The 17,135-nt window shown below is 44.9% G+C and overlaps 1 protein-coding gene and 1 long non-coding RNA gene across 4 annotated transcripts in view; one reads left to right on the top strand and one right to left on the bottom strand.

The window, feature by feature from the left end:
• Positions 1–17,135, bottom strand: part of LOC149350700 (uncharacterized) — a 109,794-nt gene that overhangs the window by 24,786 nt on the left and 67,873 nt on the right. Inside the window, exon 3 of the long non-coding RNA XR_016290415.1 lies at positions 6,926–7,120. This is a non-coding gene — a long non-coding RNA (uncharacterized LOC149350700). The remainder of the gene's footprint in view (positions 1–6,925; positions 7,121–17,135) is intronic.
• LOC149350702 (poly [ADP-ribose] polymerase 2-like) overlaps positions 2,375–17,135 on the top strand; it is a 44,167-nt gene continuing 29,406 nt past the window's right edge. The window contains exons 1-7 of one of the 3 annotated variants that reach the window (XR_016290414.1): positions 2,375–2,620; positions 6,897–7,135; positions 14,086–14,413; positions 14,505–14,601; positions 14,671–14,754; positions 14,817–14,901; positions 14,994–15,132. Coding sequence is in view for 2 of the 3 variants with exons in the window: in XM_089579818.1 (XP_089435944.1) it covers positions 2,577–2,620; positions 6,897–7,135; positions 14,086–14,413; positions 14,505–14,601; positions 14,671–14,754; positions 14,817–14,901; positions 14,994–15,132 (1,016 nt within the window). In the remaining variant the exon portion in view is untranslated. The remainder of the gene's footprint in view (positions 2,621–6,896; positions 7,136–14,085; positions 14,414–14,504; positions 14,602–14,670; positions 14,755–14,816; positions 14,902–14,993; positions 15,133–17,135) is intronic. The other 2 variants (XM_089579819.1, XM_089579818.1) reach the window with 2 other exon arrangements.

Here is a 17,135-nt window from a genome sequence, read left to right as displayed (position 1 = left end):
AGGCGTGAATTGATCACTGAAGCTGGGTGACAGCTATAACGAACAGCTGCAAAATTGCACACGGGAATGAAGGGAAAATCTTTGCTGCAAAAGTTCGCCACAAAATGTCCCCAATATACTTCGTATCAGCTCACTGTCTAACCACTGTACTGCTTTCATAAACAAAAATGCACTGACGACGCGGTGTCAACAAAGTATTACGTCGCTGAGAAGCTCATGCGTCATGGGGCTGAAATGCCTTATTAACCTGCCCAATGCATTTATTAACTGTTTTTTGCACCTTTTACTTGGTGGCAAGAACAATGTTTGCTTTCTCAAACGTTCATTGATTTGCATGCCGTGTAATAGCAAAATATTCTCATTTTTGACACATACCTCCACGCTACAAACCATTGCGCTCGCCCGCGCTGCGAGGAGCGGTCACCGGCTCTCTGCTTCACTGCGAGCCGTCGCTAGAATTCCGCCACCGTCGCTGGAATGACCAAATAGGCGGTGTACCCCTTTACACGTATATATGCAAGCAACAGTTTTCCTGAGATGCTGATGCCGGCACCAGCGCATTCGAGAGCATTTCATGCTTACGGAGAAAAGAAGCCAAGAATTACGCGCTTTTCAGCTAGAAGAAAGTGAGCAGCAGGTATTGAAAGCTGCATGGGCTCAGACGGACCGTACTGCTTAGCTTCCAATTCTTGAATTTTATATTATAAGGAGTCCAATATTTATTGGACTCCTTCGTACGTAGCGCCCTAGTATTTAGAGCAGAAAAAAAAAGATGCTCAAACTATAGTGAACTAGAGCTAACCCTAATAGAGCTCAACTGAGGCACCAGCCACAAACTACACAAACCATTCAAAAGCCCGCTCGAAAACCGTGCTGATCCTCCATGGTTGCTGACCATGTTGCTGACCTTGCCGCCATTTATGGCCGCCATTAACCCAAAAGTTACCAAAAGTTTTTCAGTTCCAGTTTTGTTTTCCCACTTGGCATTTCGTCTTTTCGCCATTCTCGTCTTTTTACTTGACAATGCCTACCTGTTGCGCCGTCAACTGAGCGAGGAGACCAGCGAAGTCTTCAAGAAAGACGGTTCAAAAATAAGGACACTGCTCTTTACTGTGATGCACGCTCCCGCGCTCAAGCCCAAGTTATCCTATCAATGGGGGATAAATTTAAGAAAGAATAGAGGGAAACCTTCACCAGGCAGCTGATCACCTTGCAGCGACCATTTCACCGAATTGTGTTTAGACCGAACCGGAGCGAAGGCTAGGCTACTATCTGGTGAGGTGTCGACGGTGTTCGGTTGGTTCACATTAGCGCCTCCAAAAGGTATGGTACTGTTTTTTCGACGGAGCGTGTCATTTGTGAAATAAAGATTATACTGCGCGAAAGGGTAGACACAAGGGAGACACATTCACGACACTTAGAAGAAATAAAGAAATTACTAAAGAACTTAGAAATAAAGTTGTCAGTCTGCGCTTCTAAGTGTCGTGAATGTGTCTCGTGTCCTAACCCTTTCGCGCAGTTAAATCTGTATTTCAGAAATGAACCAACTAGCCCGGCAAATCTTTTTGCGTGTCATTTACTGTTTCGTACTGTAGCAAGTTAAACATGAGTGGGCTTTAATTCGTGGTGCTTGGTGCAGTTGACTTCTAACAGCGCTTCTCACGCGCACTGTTCCTCTCGCGCTGCGCCTTTCTTTGCTGCACGAAAATTCGGTTTAATATGACCTAGCCTCATCATCATTCCACTACTTCTCCTTCACGCTCGGAAGACGAGAACCAGACAAGAACATCGTGTTTGATGCACGTACCCCTTTGCCACGGCAGGGTGAGACCTGCATGCCTGTTTTCTTCGGTTTCTCTGAAATTACAGGGTCCTGCACACAATGTATGAAAGGAACAAGCAAGCTGAACGCGAGAAATGCGAGCATTGTGTGCAGGACCCTGTAATTTCAGAGAAACCGAAGAAAACAGGCATGCAGGTCTCACCCTGCCGTGGCAAAGGAGTACGTGCATCAAACACTATGTTCTTGCCTGGTTCTCGTCCTTCGCGAGAACACGCGAACGACGCAAAAAACTGAGAACGAAAGGGCGAAAGACGCGACTTTTTGCACTGAAATACACAGCAGCCCGACTAACGCCGTCCAACTTTCGGTGGCTTCACTCGTGCTCGTCTCGTCTCGGAAAGCGGGAATGCGGCACCAGCCGCATTCAGCGTGTATTTCCATCAGCGTGTATTTCCTTCCATTTGATTTGATGCCTTTATACTCCACTTATTCGCATCCACTGTTAACTTGCATCCTGCAAGAATTACAAATTTGTTGCGCTGCTTCTCTGCAACTTTGGCGCTTTTTTGGCTACTTTTGACACTCCGGCGACACGTTGGCTGCTTTTGTAATTTTTGTGGCGCTTTTTTGAGTTTAGAGCCTGGCAACCCTGCCTGCCGCTTTGTTCTCCATCCATGCCGTTTTGCACCGTTCCCGCGCGCGGGCTTGAAACTGCCCTGGAACCGTTGAGAAGCGTTTAGTGTTCATTTCTGTGTCGACAGTTCATGTAATCTCCAATCAACACTATTTCGCTATGCCGAAACGCCGAACTGCCGGGGTACAAAAGAACTGCGTCCGGTAAGCATGTGCTGTTACATTGCGTTGTGTATAAAAGCTTTGTTTCTATTTGTTGTACCTCGCGGATATCTTAACGTTACTAGACTAGGTTCTAGTAACGTTGGGACATCCAAGGGAATTAAGTTATGGTAGCTTCCAAAATTTCCGATTTGGCGTGCCTTTGTAGACGTGGTAGTTATTAGTTTTGTCAGCTTTACTTGTTTAGCCTGCAAGAATGATTTCTGGCCGAACCACAAGGCAGCATTTCTTCGGCGTCGCGTCAGCGTGTCCGTGGTCTCGTCTACTGGCGTTGTCGCTCGGCGCCCGTAGGAGAAAGCGACCGAACACATTAGGGCATACGAACTGGCGTCTCCAGACGGAGCTTCTCATTTATTCCTTGTCTGTAGCTAATCGTCCTATTCAGCGGTGACGAAAACCTTCTGCGGGAGAAACGGGAACAATAGCACGGGGACTGAACGGACGCTTCGGCCATCGCGGTGGCTCAGTGATTATGGTGCTCGGCTGCTGACCCGGGTTCGATCCCGGCCGCGGCGGTCGAATTTCGATAGAGGCGAAATTCTAGACGCCCGTGTAATGGGCAATTTCAGTGCGCGTGAAAGAACCGCAGGTGGTCCGGTGTTTAACGAAAGAGCTGGCGAGCACAAAAGGACGATAAAAAACAGCGAGCGGGGGAACCTCCCAGATCACTGCACAGAGTGTAAAGGATGTGCACCTGTGCTGGAAAGGACCGAGTTTATCGGTAAAGGCAGCGAGCGGGTTGAAAGAGAAATTCCCGAAGCTTATCACATACAGAAAGCTGGGGCAATGTGCATTAGCACTTCGTCGGTAAAGCTCAGCGCCCTGGAACTGGATTTTTTAGACGGTCATGGGTAGGTTGTCACATTAGATATTAGGTTTTTCATATTCTCAAATTTTGTGACTTGTGCTGGGTGTGATAATGAACTGGCCTGTAGATAAATCGTGACTGTGTTGTTTTCCTGTTGTCTTGTTCGGCATATGATAATGTACTGGCGTATAAAAGAAGCTGTATTCTGCAACAAAATCTGTTGGTAGTTGGCGCTCTTACTGTCCGTTTCTTTGTCTTTTTCTGTGTGTGCGTGTGCCCTTTTTTGCGCCGTTAAAAATATTGTAACATGAACCAACAAGCCCTGCATCAAGTACTTCAGTCTCTCATAGCCTGAGTCGCTTTTGGACGTTAAACCCCATAAACTATAAACCATGAACACACGCTGCTGCTGTCGCAGCAGCCATTCCTCGCCATCCCTGCGTCGCTTCACTCCAAGCGTCAGAATTTCGCCTCCTGTGACGCCAGTCTCCTCAGGTCCATTCGATTCGACTGCACTCCCTGCAACGGACGACTCGATTTGGCTGCACTTTGTGCACTAGTTCATAAAAGTGCCGTGCCAGTGCAGCACCAGTTCTTGCGGCACAAGCGTAGCCTGACCCTAGTGCTCTCGGTGCAGCGGCGAAATTGAGTGCAAAATTGCAGAAATGTTCGTCTGCTGTGGTCGTATGCTGGTGTTTATCGCGTAGTTTGACATATGCGTGGGATTGTGCTAGCTGTATTGAATGCTGTGCATTTGTTCGAAATGGCGCATCTCGTGGAGCGGCTATGAGATTTGTTAATTCCAAAAGTGATAAATTTGATACCGCCCTTTCCTTTGCATTGTGGGAAGTGACGCAGGTCGACTGTCACAGTCAATGGGTACTTTGAAGAGGCAACAAACTTTGAATTCAGGAGGTTATTTGGACTTTCTGCTCGAGACGACCTTTGAGTTTATGTGTGTGATTCAGGCTGTCGCCGTTCTATCCGAAAAGTGACTGCGGGTATCCGCAATTACAAAACGAAAGAGTTGCCTGGTATATTGGACTTATTTGAACTCGACAACTCGTGTTCGATGTCGGCAGACTGTGACGGCAGAGCGACTATCAGAGACTGACTGGCAGGCGAAGGCTTGGGCTGACAGTGACCTCAAGGATGTCGACCGCAGCGAGTCGTCACAAACGTTGCGATTACCCACTTATTAAAACATCTCACCATCTGCCTCTTATGCAAACGCTCCATCGTGCTGCGTGTAGTAATAATATTTGCACACAAAAGAACAATGGTGCAAAGCAAGTGCGAGGTTGGACAGAGATGTGAGAACTCGTACACAGTGTGCCTCCCAGCCAGTCACTTACGCATGCACATGCAGACATGCACGCACACACACACGTGTATGCGTACTGTCATTTTAGCTGTTTGATAAGGACGCGGCGCAGATGTCGCGTCTGTCATGGGTACGCGGCCGTCTCAACCATGGTCTTAACACAGCTAACTAAAACAAGCATTACCACAGAGCCGTCTGCTACTTGTCTGCTACAGAGCGTGCCAAGCACCTTGCACTACTTGCATGAGAAGAGAACTCTCCGGGAGGCTAGTGCAGAAGTGTAGAAGAACTCGTGCAGCACGAAGTCAAATCAAATGCTGAAGTGCAGGTGGTGCCAGCTGCACTGTCAAATCGAGTGCTAGAGTGCTGCACCTCCTGAACTGGTGCAGAAAGTGCAGCCAAATTGAGGAGACCTGCTGATGTGACGCCGAAGAAACTGTGCCGTGTGATTCGGCATTTACGGCTGTGCAGCGTGACAGCCGCTATTAATGAGGAAGTGGCGGGCTAAAACAATTGCTTCTGATGAAAGGAAAGGCGTAGTGGCTCTCTCACTCTCGGTGGACATACGAATTGCGCCGTGAGGGAGGGGATGAAGAGAGTGAAATAGAAAAGAAGCCATAGGGGAAAGGCTCTGGTTTAATTTCAACCACCTTGCAGAGCACACAGTCTTCTTTTGTACTTCACCGCCATCGAAATATTGCCCCTCAGAAGTTACAGGTCCGTTTGATCCGTCTGCACTACTTGAACTAGTTCCCTGTGGGCTGCATTCGCCAGTTGTTTCAGGAGTGCAGCCTAGCGCCTTCTGCATGATGCCATATTTTTCAAGCAAGTGCAGATGTTGTACAGACCTAGGTCAGCGAAACTCTGCACTTCCTCGACTGCCAGTGCTGATTTCTTGCAACAGCAGACCGCATGATGGCAGTAGACAGACTCCCTGAATACAAGTATGCACGGGTGACACCGACACATCGGAGAGGTCAGTCAGCAAATACATGCTGCACTGGGTCCCAAGGTAGCAGATAAAACAACGAGGCATGTCTTCTCTGCACTCATCTGTGGAAGGTCACCCGTGACATACGGGAAAAGATGCTTGAAATCAAAATTCCTATATGGCCATTGGCAGTAAGCTTTAGTTCATATTCTTTTATTTTTCTATACAGCTGCGAAGAAAACCATGTACAGTGGACGACCAATACCCTAAATACGACAACAGTGCACCAGAGGCAGAAAGCTTGCGAACTTCTGCCCTTTGGCGTTTTTTCCGTTCGTCACTAGTGTAGCGCTGTGCCTGCACTGCTGAACTGGTGCTGCATGAGGGCAAACTTTTTTGTATCACCATAAACTAGTCCACACCATGCAGAGTGAATTAACCGGACCTTAAGCCGACTCGACCTCTGCTGCATATTGGAGAGTGTGGCTTCCAATGCTTTTAATGGGCCATGTGGGGCTCGCGCATTCTTCAAGACAGTGCTGTGAAAGGACCTTTATAGTGCTGACTGTCTAAATTTAGCGCAGCTCTTGAGTTATCGCAAGGTTCTTGTTTGTGCTAGATAGTAATAAATTCTGAATAGCTTTGGAGAATGCATTCTAGCAGTATGACTGTGTGTAGGAGGTATGCGCGTGACATCACTACCTTTGCTTAAGCGCCTGGTGCCATTGACACAGAAAACCACAGGAAAATTTGGCAATGATCATGCCCTTCTTTTTTTCATGAATTCAGAGCATTTAGGGGGATTTTCAAAATGCTGGCTTCTGTTTCTTAGTCTGACAACAAGTATTAACAATAGCGCAGTGCACAAAGTCGGCGGACACCTCAAAACCAATTATGGCATTCTTCTTTTGTCTATCAGGCCTGGCACCGTAGGCACCAGTACTGTTGTTTAAGCCCACTTGATGACTCTAGAACAGCAAAATGGGAGATGGCATGACATCATGCAGCAGAGTATGCAGTGCCTTGGCTGTTGCTGCTGTTCTTTTGCAGGATACAGCAAGGAGCTGGGAATTTTTATCTTTACATTGTTGGGTGTTGGCTTGTCCTATTACCGATCTGTTACATAGTACTATAAGATTTGTTTCTCTTCCTTGCTCCCCCCTCCCTCTTTCTTGCTTTTTTTGTCTCCATGAAGGAAAAAGAGAAAAACGGAAGTAGTCTTACTCAATTCAAGTCCTGATCATGTCAATGTTGATGGCAGTGCTCCTGTGATATGCAATGATTCTCATTGTACTGGTGATGGCGACAAGACTCCTGCAGTCATTCTGGATTCTGCTCATCCCAGTCATCAGAGGGATGCTGCTGTTGCCCAACAGAATTCTGATGACAGCGATGAAGTTCCTTCATTCGACTCCATTCCTGGAAAAAAGCTAAGTAAGTTTCACAATGATGCATATGAAAGAAAGCTGAAGTGCGTGCAAATGTACTTGGAGTAGGATGGTAACAGAAAGCAATACAACTCAAATGCTAGTGCTTGCACATTTCACTAATTAACAAAATCGTTCTCAGTTATACTATTTCTACTGTGCTCATTATTTTGGCTTATATGAGCTTGAGCTATGCAGTTTCTGAGCTAGAGAAGCTTGTTGAGACATTGTTCTTTTCTTGCATGTTTGCTGCGTTCCTTGTTCTTCTCTACTTAACTGCTTATAGTAATGTTTAGATTGGCCTCATTTGGAAGCAGAAAGAGACTGTTGCTTGTAGTGCATTATAGCGCAACGTTATTTGAGCTGGCTGGCTCGTTTGAAGCTCCTATGTTGGAAGTACTGAATAATCCAAGGTAAATTGTTTTGAATCTCTGATAGTTGCAAATCTTTGTTATTAGGTGGTTTTAGCGAGGGGCTGTGCAGCCATAGCTATGTTTGCCATGCTGTCAGTTTAATGGCTGATTAAATATTTAGTGTTTTGAGCTAGTCACTTGTACATGTTCAAGAGTCACGAATGCAATCACCGTCAGGCACAAGGAGAGGTACAGTGAGGTGTGTACTCCTCCTTTTCACTGTTTGTAAATGCTTTTCTTAAATTGTTTGAATATGTTGCCGCTTACACATGGCCTTATATTTGTGGGCACAAATCCTCAGAGAGGCTTGAAACTGCTTGAATGCCAGGTAAACCAAGTAACAGTACAAAGACATGCTGCCAGATAAAACATGGCGACATTGCACAACTGTGTGAAAAAGAGCATGTGTGAAAAAGTTGGCAGGATAGGATGCGTCCTTACAACTGCAAATTAATGAAAAAAACCATTCAACAAAGCACCTGTGCATGTTTTTTGCAAGTGAAAGCAAAGTTTGCAATTATCATTGTCATTAGCCCAGTTACGTGCACTGCACGACAAAGTCCTCTCCCATTGATTTCTAATGAACCCTGACCTGCGCCTACTCTATCCCGCAAACTTTCTGATCTCACCTGCCTACCTTACTCCGCTGCCCCCTGCTAAGTTTACCATTTTTTGAAATCATCTTCATTACCCTGAGGGGCATATCTGTTGTTCGCATTACATGCCCTGCCCATGCCCATTTCGTTTTCTTTATCTCGGCTAGACTATCATTAACTCTTTGTTTTTTCCCTAACCCACTGTGCTATCTTGCTGTCTCTGGATGTTGAAAGTTGAAAGTTTATTCAGGAATACAATGAAAGTTACAAATGTATACAGCGAGAGGTCCCATGGTACAAGACCGCGGGCGGGACCTCCCATGAAATTAATTTCAATATGCAACATAATATAAAAATACACAACACATTAATTAGTGACGCACAGAATAAATATAGGTACATGGTTACATATTAGTTACTGAAATATTTAAATACAAACAATGTAATGCAGGATAATGTACAGTAAAACACTCAGAGATGCCGCGATACATAGGATCAATAACAAAAAAAAATTACAAATTAAGAAGAAAAAGCTTTAGCTTGACCTTGAATAAAGAAAGCGTATTAGTTTGTTTGATGTCTATGTTCAAAGAGTTCCAAAATGATACGGATGAAAAATGAAGGCACTGTTTCCCGTAGTTAGTTCTGACCTTAGGTAGTAAAAAGTTATTACGCAGCGCAAAACGTGCGACGATGTTGCTCATGATCGTGCCGGGAGAAAATATGCTTAGCGGGAGATGATGATGAAGAATCTTAAAGAATAGGATACCAATGCCCCCATCACTTTCATTTTCACAGTCTGCTGCACTTTCTTTAATCTTATTTCAAACCTTTTCGTTAGCCTGCAAGTTTCTGCTGCATAGGTGAGGGCTGACAAGATACAACCATTATAACAGGTGTTTCAGGGAAGCCGGCCGCTAATTTTTAGTGGCAGGCTGCCTTGTCTTGTCTGCTTTGCCTTGTCTGCTTTGCCTTGCCTCGGCTCGAGGATTGAGCAGTGGCGAGCACTGTAGTGTGGGCAGGACAGAGGTGGTCACATGGGATGGTAGAAGTCACTGTGTGCTCAGCACCACCACTCGGTTTTTGAACTGTGCATGAAATTATCAGAATTCATTCAGTCTGAGCGCTGAGGGTAATCGCGTTTTCAAAATTCTAAAAACTCTTATGGTTATAACTAATCGCCCGCTACACCTGATTTCCACCAGGTGCCTATCTGTAATAGTTATCAAGTTAATGATTAGAATTCAGTTAGACAGCTTACTTGTTAACATGATCCACTTGCTTTCTGATGTTCGCCAACACCGGTATAAGTATGCTGCAAAAGCCATCTTTATAATTCAAAAAGCCTATTTATAAATATTAGTAGTTAGTGACGGGCTTCCCTAGAATGCCTGGTATGCTTTCCTCTTTCGGGATTACTTGTAAGCTGTTTTATGGCCCCAAACAATCTCAGGCTGCTTAATTGTAGCTTTTCGTCTGGGGGACTCCTTCCCACCAAGTGCAAGGGTAAGATCACAAGTCGCAACATTCGGTCGTCATAAACACCTGGACCAAATAATACAATTTTACATGCAGCAGAGAACTCAGTCATGCACAAAAGTTGGCGAGTCCTTTCCGTCGACTTTTTCATGCTCGCACGCTCTTCCATCTTGCACTGTTGTGCATTTCTGTTAGAGATGGCTATTGGTTAGATTACTAGTGGGTAGGGCCTGTGGAGAAGCGCTGACTTTTGAGCATGCAAAATGTGAAGAGAGGAGAGCAAAAGTTGCGAAAACGCTGAAATGCATATTTTGACTACAGGTAACTCAGCTTCTACGAAACGCATTTACAAAATTTTTGCTGGAGGACATTTCTGATGTAGCATCCTTTAACATCCCAGAAATACAGCACCTTATTGAGAGCCCCTTAACAAAAAAACTGTTCATGACCTGAAATTATCTGCCTTCTTATGCTCCTAGCTATTTCCCTTGTTCCTTTTTCCTTTAGATAGATGTACGTATTCCCTTTCTTCTTCCGATGCCTTGCCACCTAACTGGGGGTCCCTTCCCAGACTGTTAAACATTAGTTTTCTTCATATTAATTTCAAGTCCCATTGTTCTGTATTGCATTAAAGGGGCTCTGAAACACCTTTCTGAAGAGAGTACATAAATTTGCTCAATCACTGCATTGTGTAGTCATGAGCACCTAAGCCAAGTAATACACTTCTACACGCAACAGAGTACCCACAATCATGCTCATAAGTTGGCGAGTTCTTTCCAGCGATTTTTTCATGCTCGCGCCCATCATATGCTGCTACGTAATTCTGTTCAGAGATGGCTATTGGTTAGATTCTTTGAGGCATCACGCAGCTACCATGGCTGTGGCCAGTAAGGTGGGTCAGGAAGCTACAGCAGCCTGCGGAGAACCGCCATCCTTTGAGCATGCAAAAAGTGATGAGAAGAGAGAGAAAGGCACGAAAACGCTGAAATTCAAATTTTGGCTACAGGCAACTTAGCTCCTATAAAACGTATAAAAAAATTCTTGCTGGAGGGTATTAGTGAAGCGGGAGTCTAATTTCCCAGGAATATCACACCTTTATTGAGAACCCCTTTCAGAGCTCCTTTAAAGTTGTCAATCATATGCTGCAATTTGTCCCCTGCGTTAATTACCTAGGCAATATCATCAACAAATCTGAGATTACTGAGAAGTTCCTCATTAACTTGTACCCCCACTCTTCCTGACTAAATTCTCTGAATTCACCTTGTAATGCAGTGAAGAATTGGTGTCTTCTTGTGTGACCCTTCCCGATTGCCATTTTATCACTTTTCATGTGGTGTACTAGGGTCACTGTGCAGTTCCTGTATTTTCTAGCACCTTTACATATGCCTCCCTCACATCCTGGTTATGCGATGGCTGCTGATGTTAGCCATTGGCTGAGTGATTGGCTGGAAAGGCCGATTATATTCTGGTAGCATATGTGGAGGCAGATTACATTTTTTGCATTTCTTTATAACCTGGTTGATGGTGTGAATATGGTCCATTGTCAAGTACCCTTTTTGGAAACCCCTTGGAACATGATCCCTTGATTGACTGAAGTCTAAGGTTGAGCTAATTTTATTAGTGATTACATTTGTGAATGCCTTGTATACAACGGAAGACAAGCTAGTCAGTCTAACCTCCTTAACATTTCCTTTCTTATAGATTAAAATGCTTTCATTCTTCCGAGCTTCCTGCACACTTGAGGTCATGAGGCATTGCATATACAGGGTGGCAAGATTTTGTTGCCGAATGTCTCTTACATTCTTCAACAGAGCTACAGGGCTTTTCCTATCTTCACCCTTCGTTACCCATGGGATATCTGTTTCCTTGGCCCCACTGCCTTTGTCGTTAACATCATAATTATTTCAACTTCTGTACAAATCTGTGTAAATCGCTTGGCTGCTACTTCAACTATCCTATCCATATTGCAAACGTACATTTGATTTTTGCCCATACCCAATTTTCTCTTTGTTGCTGTTAGGTTTCCTCAGTTCTTTAGAGCTTGCTCAATCCTTTTCATGTTGTGCTCCTTTATGTTGCTTACCTTACTCTTAATGATTAGCTTTGACAGCCTTGCTAGCTCCATTCTATCGATAAGGATCCTGGCTTTCATGCTGTGGCATTTCTTAATCAGATTTTTTGTCTTCTGGGAGAGTTTGCCAGTATTCTTTCTAGCTTCCCTACTCTGTAATTCTGTTGCCTACTACACTATTATATGGGCACAGAGGCAGTGCATCCATCTTGTGTGCAAAAGGTTTGTGGTTAAAATCCTGATGCCGCCGCAGTTCTCCACTGGTTGAAACAAGAAAAAAAATTAGTGTTAATGGAATTGACCAACCACACCTAAGCTGCTGCCTGATCCCGGCGACAATTAACAGAGCCAAGGACCAGAGATGCTATGCTAGTCAAGGTTCAACCACGTTGTTAAGGCTCACTGGGTGAGCTACAACAGCCCGCCCTCACACAAGGATAGTACCTGACCATCCTGGTGTGTGTAGTGCTGCATCAGCACCTTTAATTTCAATACAGCAATTAACCTCTGGCCCTCATTTTCTGAGTGGCTGCAAAGCAACTGACCAAGGAAGTGGCCCGGCTTGTTATGTTGTTGTTATGTTGTTTGTGTTATGTGTTGTTGTGTTAGCACCTTTGGGTCCGGACAGGCCAGCGCTAGAAGCTGAACCTGGAAACGTTTAATGCAAGAAGGTTATCTATGGAGGCTAGCGTAGCAATGCTATTCAAGGAGCTGTCGAGCATTAAATGGGATATCATAGGTGTTAGTGAGGCTAGGAGAACAAATGAGGCATATAAGGATGGGTGCATATTCTGCTTACAGCAGTTTAGTAGTGAGGCAAGAACTGCAGGTGTGGGATTTTTGACAGTAGGATATGTCTGGCAACATTAACAAAAGGGTGGCAGTTTAAGTAATTAAGCTTAATAAGAGGTACAAGTTGAAGGTTGTCTGCTCCTACACACCTACATTCAGTCATGATGATGAGATGGTCTAAAGGCTCTACGAAAGCCTAGAAACGGCAGTGAATAAAGTAAGAATGCAGTACACTGTACGGAGGGGTGACTTCAATTCCCAGGTAGGCAGGTAGCAGGTAGGCCACGAGGTAGTAGGGGCACATGTTCTGGGAAAAGCAGCTGGGAGCTGTTAGTAGAATTTGCGAAATGAAATAGTTTGTATGAATCGCAAATACCTTCTGCAAATGTGAGAACAGGAAATGAGCATGGTGGTGTCTGAATGGGGATACCAAAATTTAAGTAGACTTCATAATATGCATCCATGCTGGCATCATGCAGGATGTGGAGGTGCTAGGCAAGGTGAGATATAGCAACCATAAGGTTGTTGTTATCAACTGAGCCAAATTATACACTTCTACATGCAGCAGAGAACCTTGCAATCGCATTCGAAAGTTCTCCAGCTCTTTCCGACGACTTTTTCATGTTTGCATCCTTCTCCGTCTCATGCTCCTGCATGTGCCAGTGAAGAGATGGCTATTGGCTAATTTCTTCCGACGTTAGGCAGCTCCTCCCCCCCCCCCAGGGAATTTCCGCACGTGTTGGCGGTGGGGCCGGCAGAGGAGTGCTGACCTCTCATCAGGCAAAAAGTCACAAGAGGAGGGGGAAAGCCAACAGACGCTAAAATTCAAATTTTGACTACAGACAACTCGGTGCATTAAAAAAAATTCTTGCTGGAGAATAGTCGTCAAGCGGTGTCCTGTAACATTTCAGGCATACCGCAGCTTTATTGAGAGACCCATTCAGAGCCTGTTTTTTGTGACATGGGCTAGGACGCTTTAATTTTAATTCTTTTTAGCAAAGTACCACTATATTGAATGAATGAATATACAGAGAATGAATGACAACCTTACCAGTATAATTAGAGTGTGAACAGTAATTTCTCAGTAAAAACTAATGCACATTTATGGTGAATGTGCACACAAAACGGCACAATTTTTGTGTGGGGTCAGCACACTGTCTAGCACTGTTATATGTTCAGATAGATCCTCCTGCATAACCATTTACAGTTAGAATTGAACTAGTTAAATTGTGTTTGCAGTGCACTGAGACTAATTCTAAACAGCCTGCACTCTATCAGGTTCAAGTCATTTACCCAATGAAGCTCCATCACCCCAGCCGTCTGCAGTATTTGCTCAAAATGTTTATTTCCAAAACTTTTAGCAAGCAAAAAGTGGAGCTGGTTAGTGCATGATCTACAAGTGGAACCGCTTACACTGGACGGAGTAGAAGAGTCGTAGCACCAGGTAGTGTCGTTTCTTTTGTTGTGTGCTGTCTCTCTTCTCCTGTACCAGGGCTGTGGTCACCTGTAGGTGTTATGTTGCTTCATGATGCCACTGCCCCGATTTCTTTTGGGTTCATCAGCTAATTTTTTCTCCTGTTTTTGTTTCCTTGTCTTTATTTCTAAGCGGCAGAGGAAGAGCCAGAGGACGTCCCTGCTGCTGAGGGTGTGATAAAAAAGCCACTGTCGATAATCCCACGTGCTGACCCCTTCTGCACTAGCATAGGACCAGTCAGTGTCCATGCAGACAGTGCAGGAATCTACAGTGTCATGCTCATTCGAACATGCTTGGAAAAAAATATGAACAAATTTTATACAATGCAGCTTCTCTCAAGCCTGCATAGTGAGGGATATTTCATTTGGTGCCGAAGCGGTCGTGTCGGAGAAATTGGGTGTTGTTCACTGATCTCCTGTGGTGATGACCTCGTCAAGGCCCGAGAACTGTTTGAGAAAAAGTTAGTCACTTCTTTATTAGTCTTACTGAGAAATTTTAGTGAAGAAGTTATGTTATGTTTTAACTGGTGTGTGTGCTTTCTTGTAATATAGATTTTATGAAAAAACAAAGAATGAGTGGTCCAAACGGCACAGCTTTGTCAAGTACAGAGTAAAGTATGATATGCTCAAGGTGGACTACGCAGAAGAAGTGAGTATATGCATGTGATTATTAGAAAGTCTGGAATACTTGCGCTAATGGCTCATCTTGATTTTCAAGGACACTGAGAGTGAGAACATTGAACAGAGGGTTGTTGATCTTGCCAGAGAGACTGTGAAAAGCAAACTTAAGCCAAGCGTGAAGGTAGGTTGGGAAGTTCCTCTTTCAAGCACCTTGAGTCAGTCTCTGCATTATTGATTTTCCAGGATCTCATGATATTTATGTCTGGTGTCAATGAAGAGGAACTAACTATCATTGATATGGACTTTGATGTGATCAAAATGCCATTGGGTAAGTTTTGTTGAAATTAATTCAGACTGAATGAAGGCACACTGGTAGTTGGGCATCTTGTAGTGTAGTGACTTGTGTGCGATTATTTGCAGGCCATCTTACGAGGGAGCAGATCCATCAAGGCTACAAGGCACTCCGTAAGGTTGAAGCTTGCATTCTCAAGAGTAGTAGCGAAAAGGAGTTGATGGATGCATGCAGCGAATTCTATACCTGCATTCCTCATTCATTTCGGTAAGAGAAAGTGCTTATTGGAACTGCATGTGGGTGATTTAAGTTTGTTCTGCAATGGGCAGCTGGTTGGCATCTTGAATTTACTTATTTTATTACAAAGTTAAAAAAAATGTGTATGCTAAGTTTTAGAAAAAGGAATAAATTTTAGAAATCCAAAATTCGAGACACCTCTCAAAATAGTTTATTTTTTCACAACCAAAGTATGCAGAACCAGCAGTATGCACGAATGCATATGCACGAATGCAGTATGCACGAATGCAGTATGCACGAATGCAGTATGCACGAATGCAGTATGCACGAATGCCTTTTCAGAATAGTTTTGTATTTTAGGAGTTCTTTTTTTATGTGCAAAACTAGCGTATACATTCGTGCAAAGGGCCCCTCCCCCCCGTTCTTCTCATACGACACATTCTCTGGGGAGCTACTGGACACTGACTCCTGCCTATGAAACCCAGCATGATCACAAATGAAGAATGCATAATCTCGAAAAATAAGTTGCGCCCTTTACATGAGTGTATACGGTAATTGCAGATCTGTTAGCCCCACTCATCAGGCAATCACATATAATGATGTTAAGTACTGATGCATGGGTTTATCTGAAATAGCCTCTGTACATACTGTCAAGGGCGTCCGCAGAATTTTTTGCAGGGGGGGGCCCCATTGGTTGTTGGCGCCGGAGGGGGGGGGGGGGGGGGTATGTTCGTAGCAAAAAAGCACTATTTGCGGAGTAAATTTATTTACTTATATATACATAAAAAATAAGTAAAATGCACACATGAAAGAACAATTAGAAACAGCAAATTAAAGCGTGGCTAGGAGAGATACATTGGAGTTTATCAATGAAGAAACAATCAAAATTAATAAAAAATGCAAAAAGATACTATCACTTCGTGGAGAAGAGTGCTCAGTCTTGCTGCATGCGGGTTCTCGACTCACCCGGATTGATGACCAGCACACAGCACAATATGTTCACGAACACGCAACTACAGTCACTCAGTCAGTCTTCCTTGAACAGCAACTGTACACGCCTCGGATTTTTCTGGGCGAATTGCGTGATTACACCGGTGATAAATTCATTTCTATGCTTCATTACACGCTCTTGGTGCACACTCATCATACACATTGATTGGAAAAACTGAAGAACGCGTACGTTGAAAACAAAAGATGACTACATATACAACAAAAACTTATTTACAAGAAAAATGCACGCTCGCAGCTTCATACACCTCGCTCCATCTTGCTCGCGCATCCGCACAGTCGAGCAACCGCACACACACTGCTCGCCGCTCGCCGTTTACTCGTCCGCTTTCTTGGTTGTTCTCGCCATCGTTGACAACCGGCCACTAAAAACACCGAAGCACAAACACAGAGGCGCGCACACGTGCAATGCGCATTTTGGGGAGGGAAAGGAACGCTGCACGCGACTTCCGAGGGGAAGGGACACTCGCCACTCCGGTCGGAAAATTTGTTTTTGTGTTTTTATGGGGTTCAGAGCCCCAAAACGACTCGGGCTATGAGGGACGGAGTAGTACAAAGTTCCAGATAATGTCGACCACCTGGGTCTCTTTACCATGCACTGACATCGCACAGTACATGGGCGCTGTTGTGATTTGAGGCCCAGCCAGAGGTGACAGGCGAGCCAGGCAGGCGCCATCGGGCTGCGTTGACCAAAGGTGCTGGTTTTCGGGGAAGACGCAAGGAACACTGGTGTGGGGGCGCCTCTGGAGACTGCGTCGCCGTGAACAAAAGCAGCTAATCCCCTTTGCCGAAGATTCTGAAAGCGGCGCTTCTACCGAACTGCGCTCTCCCGTGGATCGGAGGAGACAGCGAGCGGCGGCGGCGCCAACTCATCGCCCGCTTGCCCCTGAGCAGCCCGACAAAGCGGGGGTGGACACGGCTGATTTGTCCTTCCCCCCTGAAGAATTCATCGGTGGCCGGCGTAGCGACGAAGACGAAAACAAGATGACCCGTGCACTGTCTGCCTCTGTGTCGCTATCTCTCTA

The sequence above is a fragment of the Amblyomma mixtum genome, chromosome 3 (genome assembly GCF_055824585.1).
Source record: "Amblyomma mixtum isolate Tamu chromosome 3, ASM5582458v1, whole genome shotgun sequence".
In the NCBI taxonomy this organism is placed as follows: Eukaryota; Metazoa; Arthropoda; class Arachnida; order Ixodida; family Ixodidae; genus Amblyomma; species Amblyomma mixtum.
Note: the sequence above shows the minus strand (reverse complement) of the source record. Positions and strands in the feature narration are given on the sequence as shown.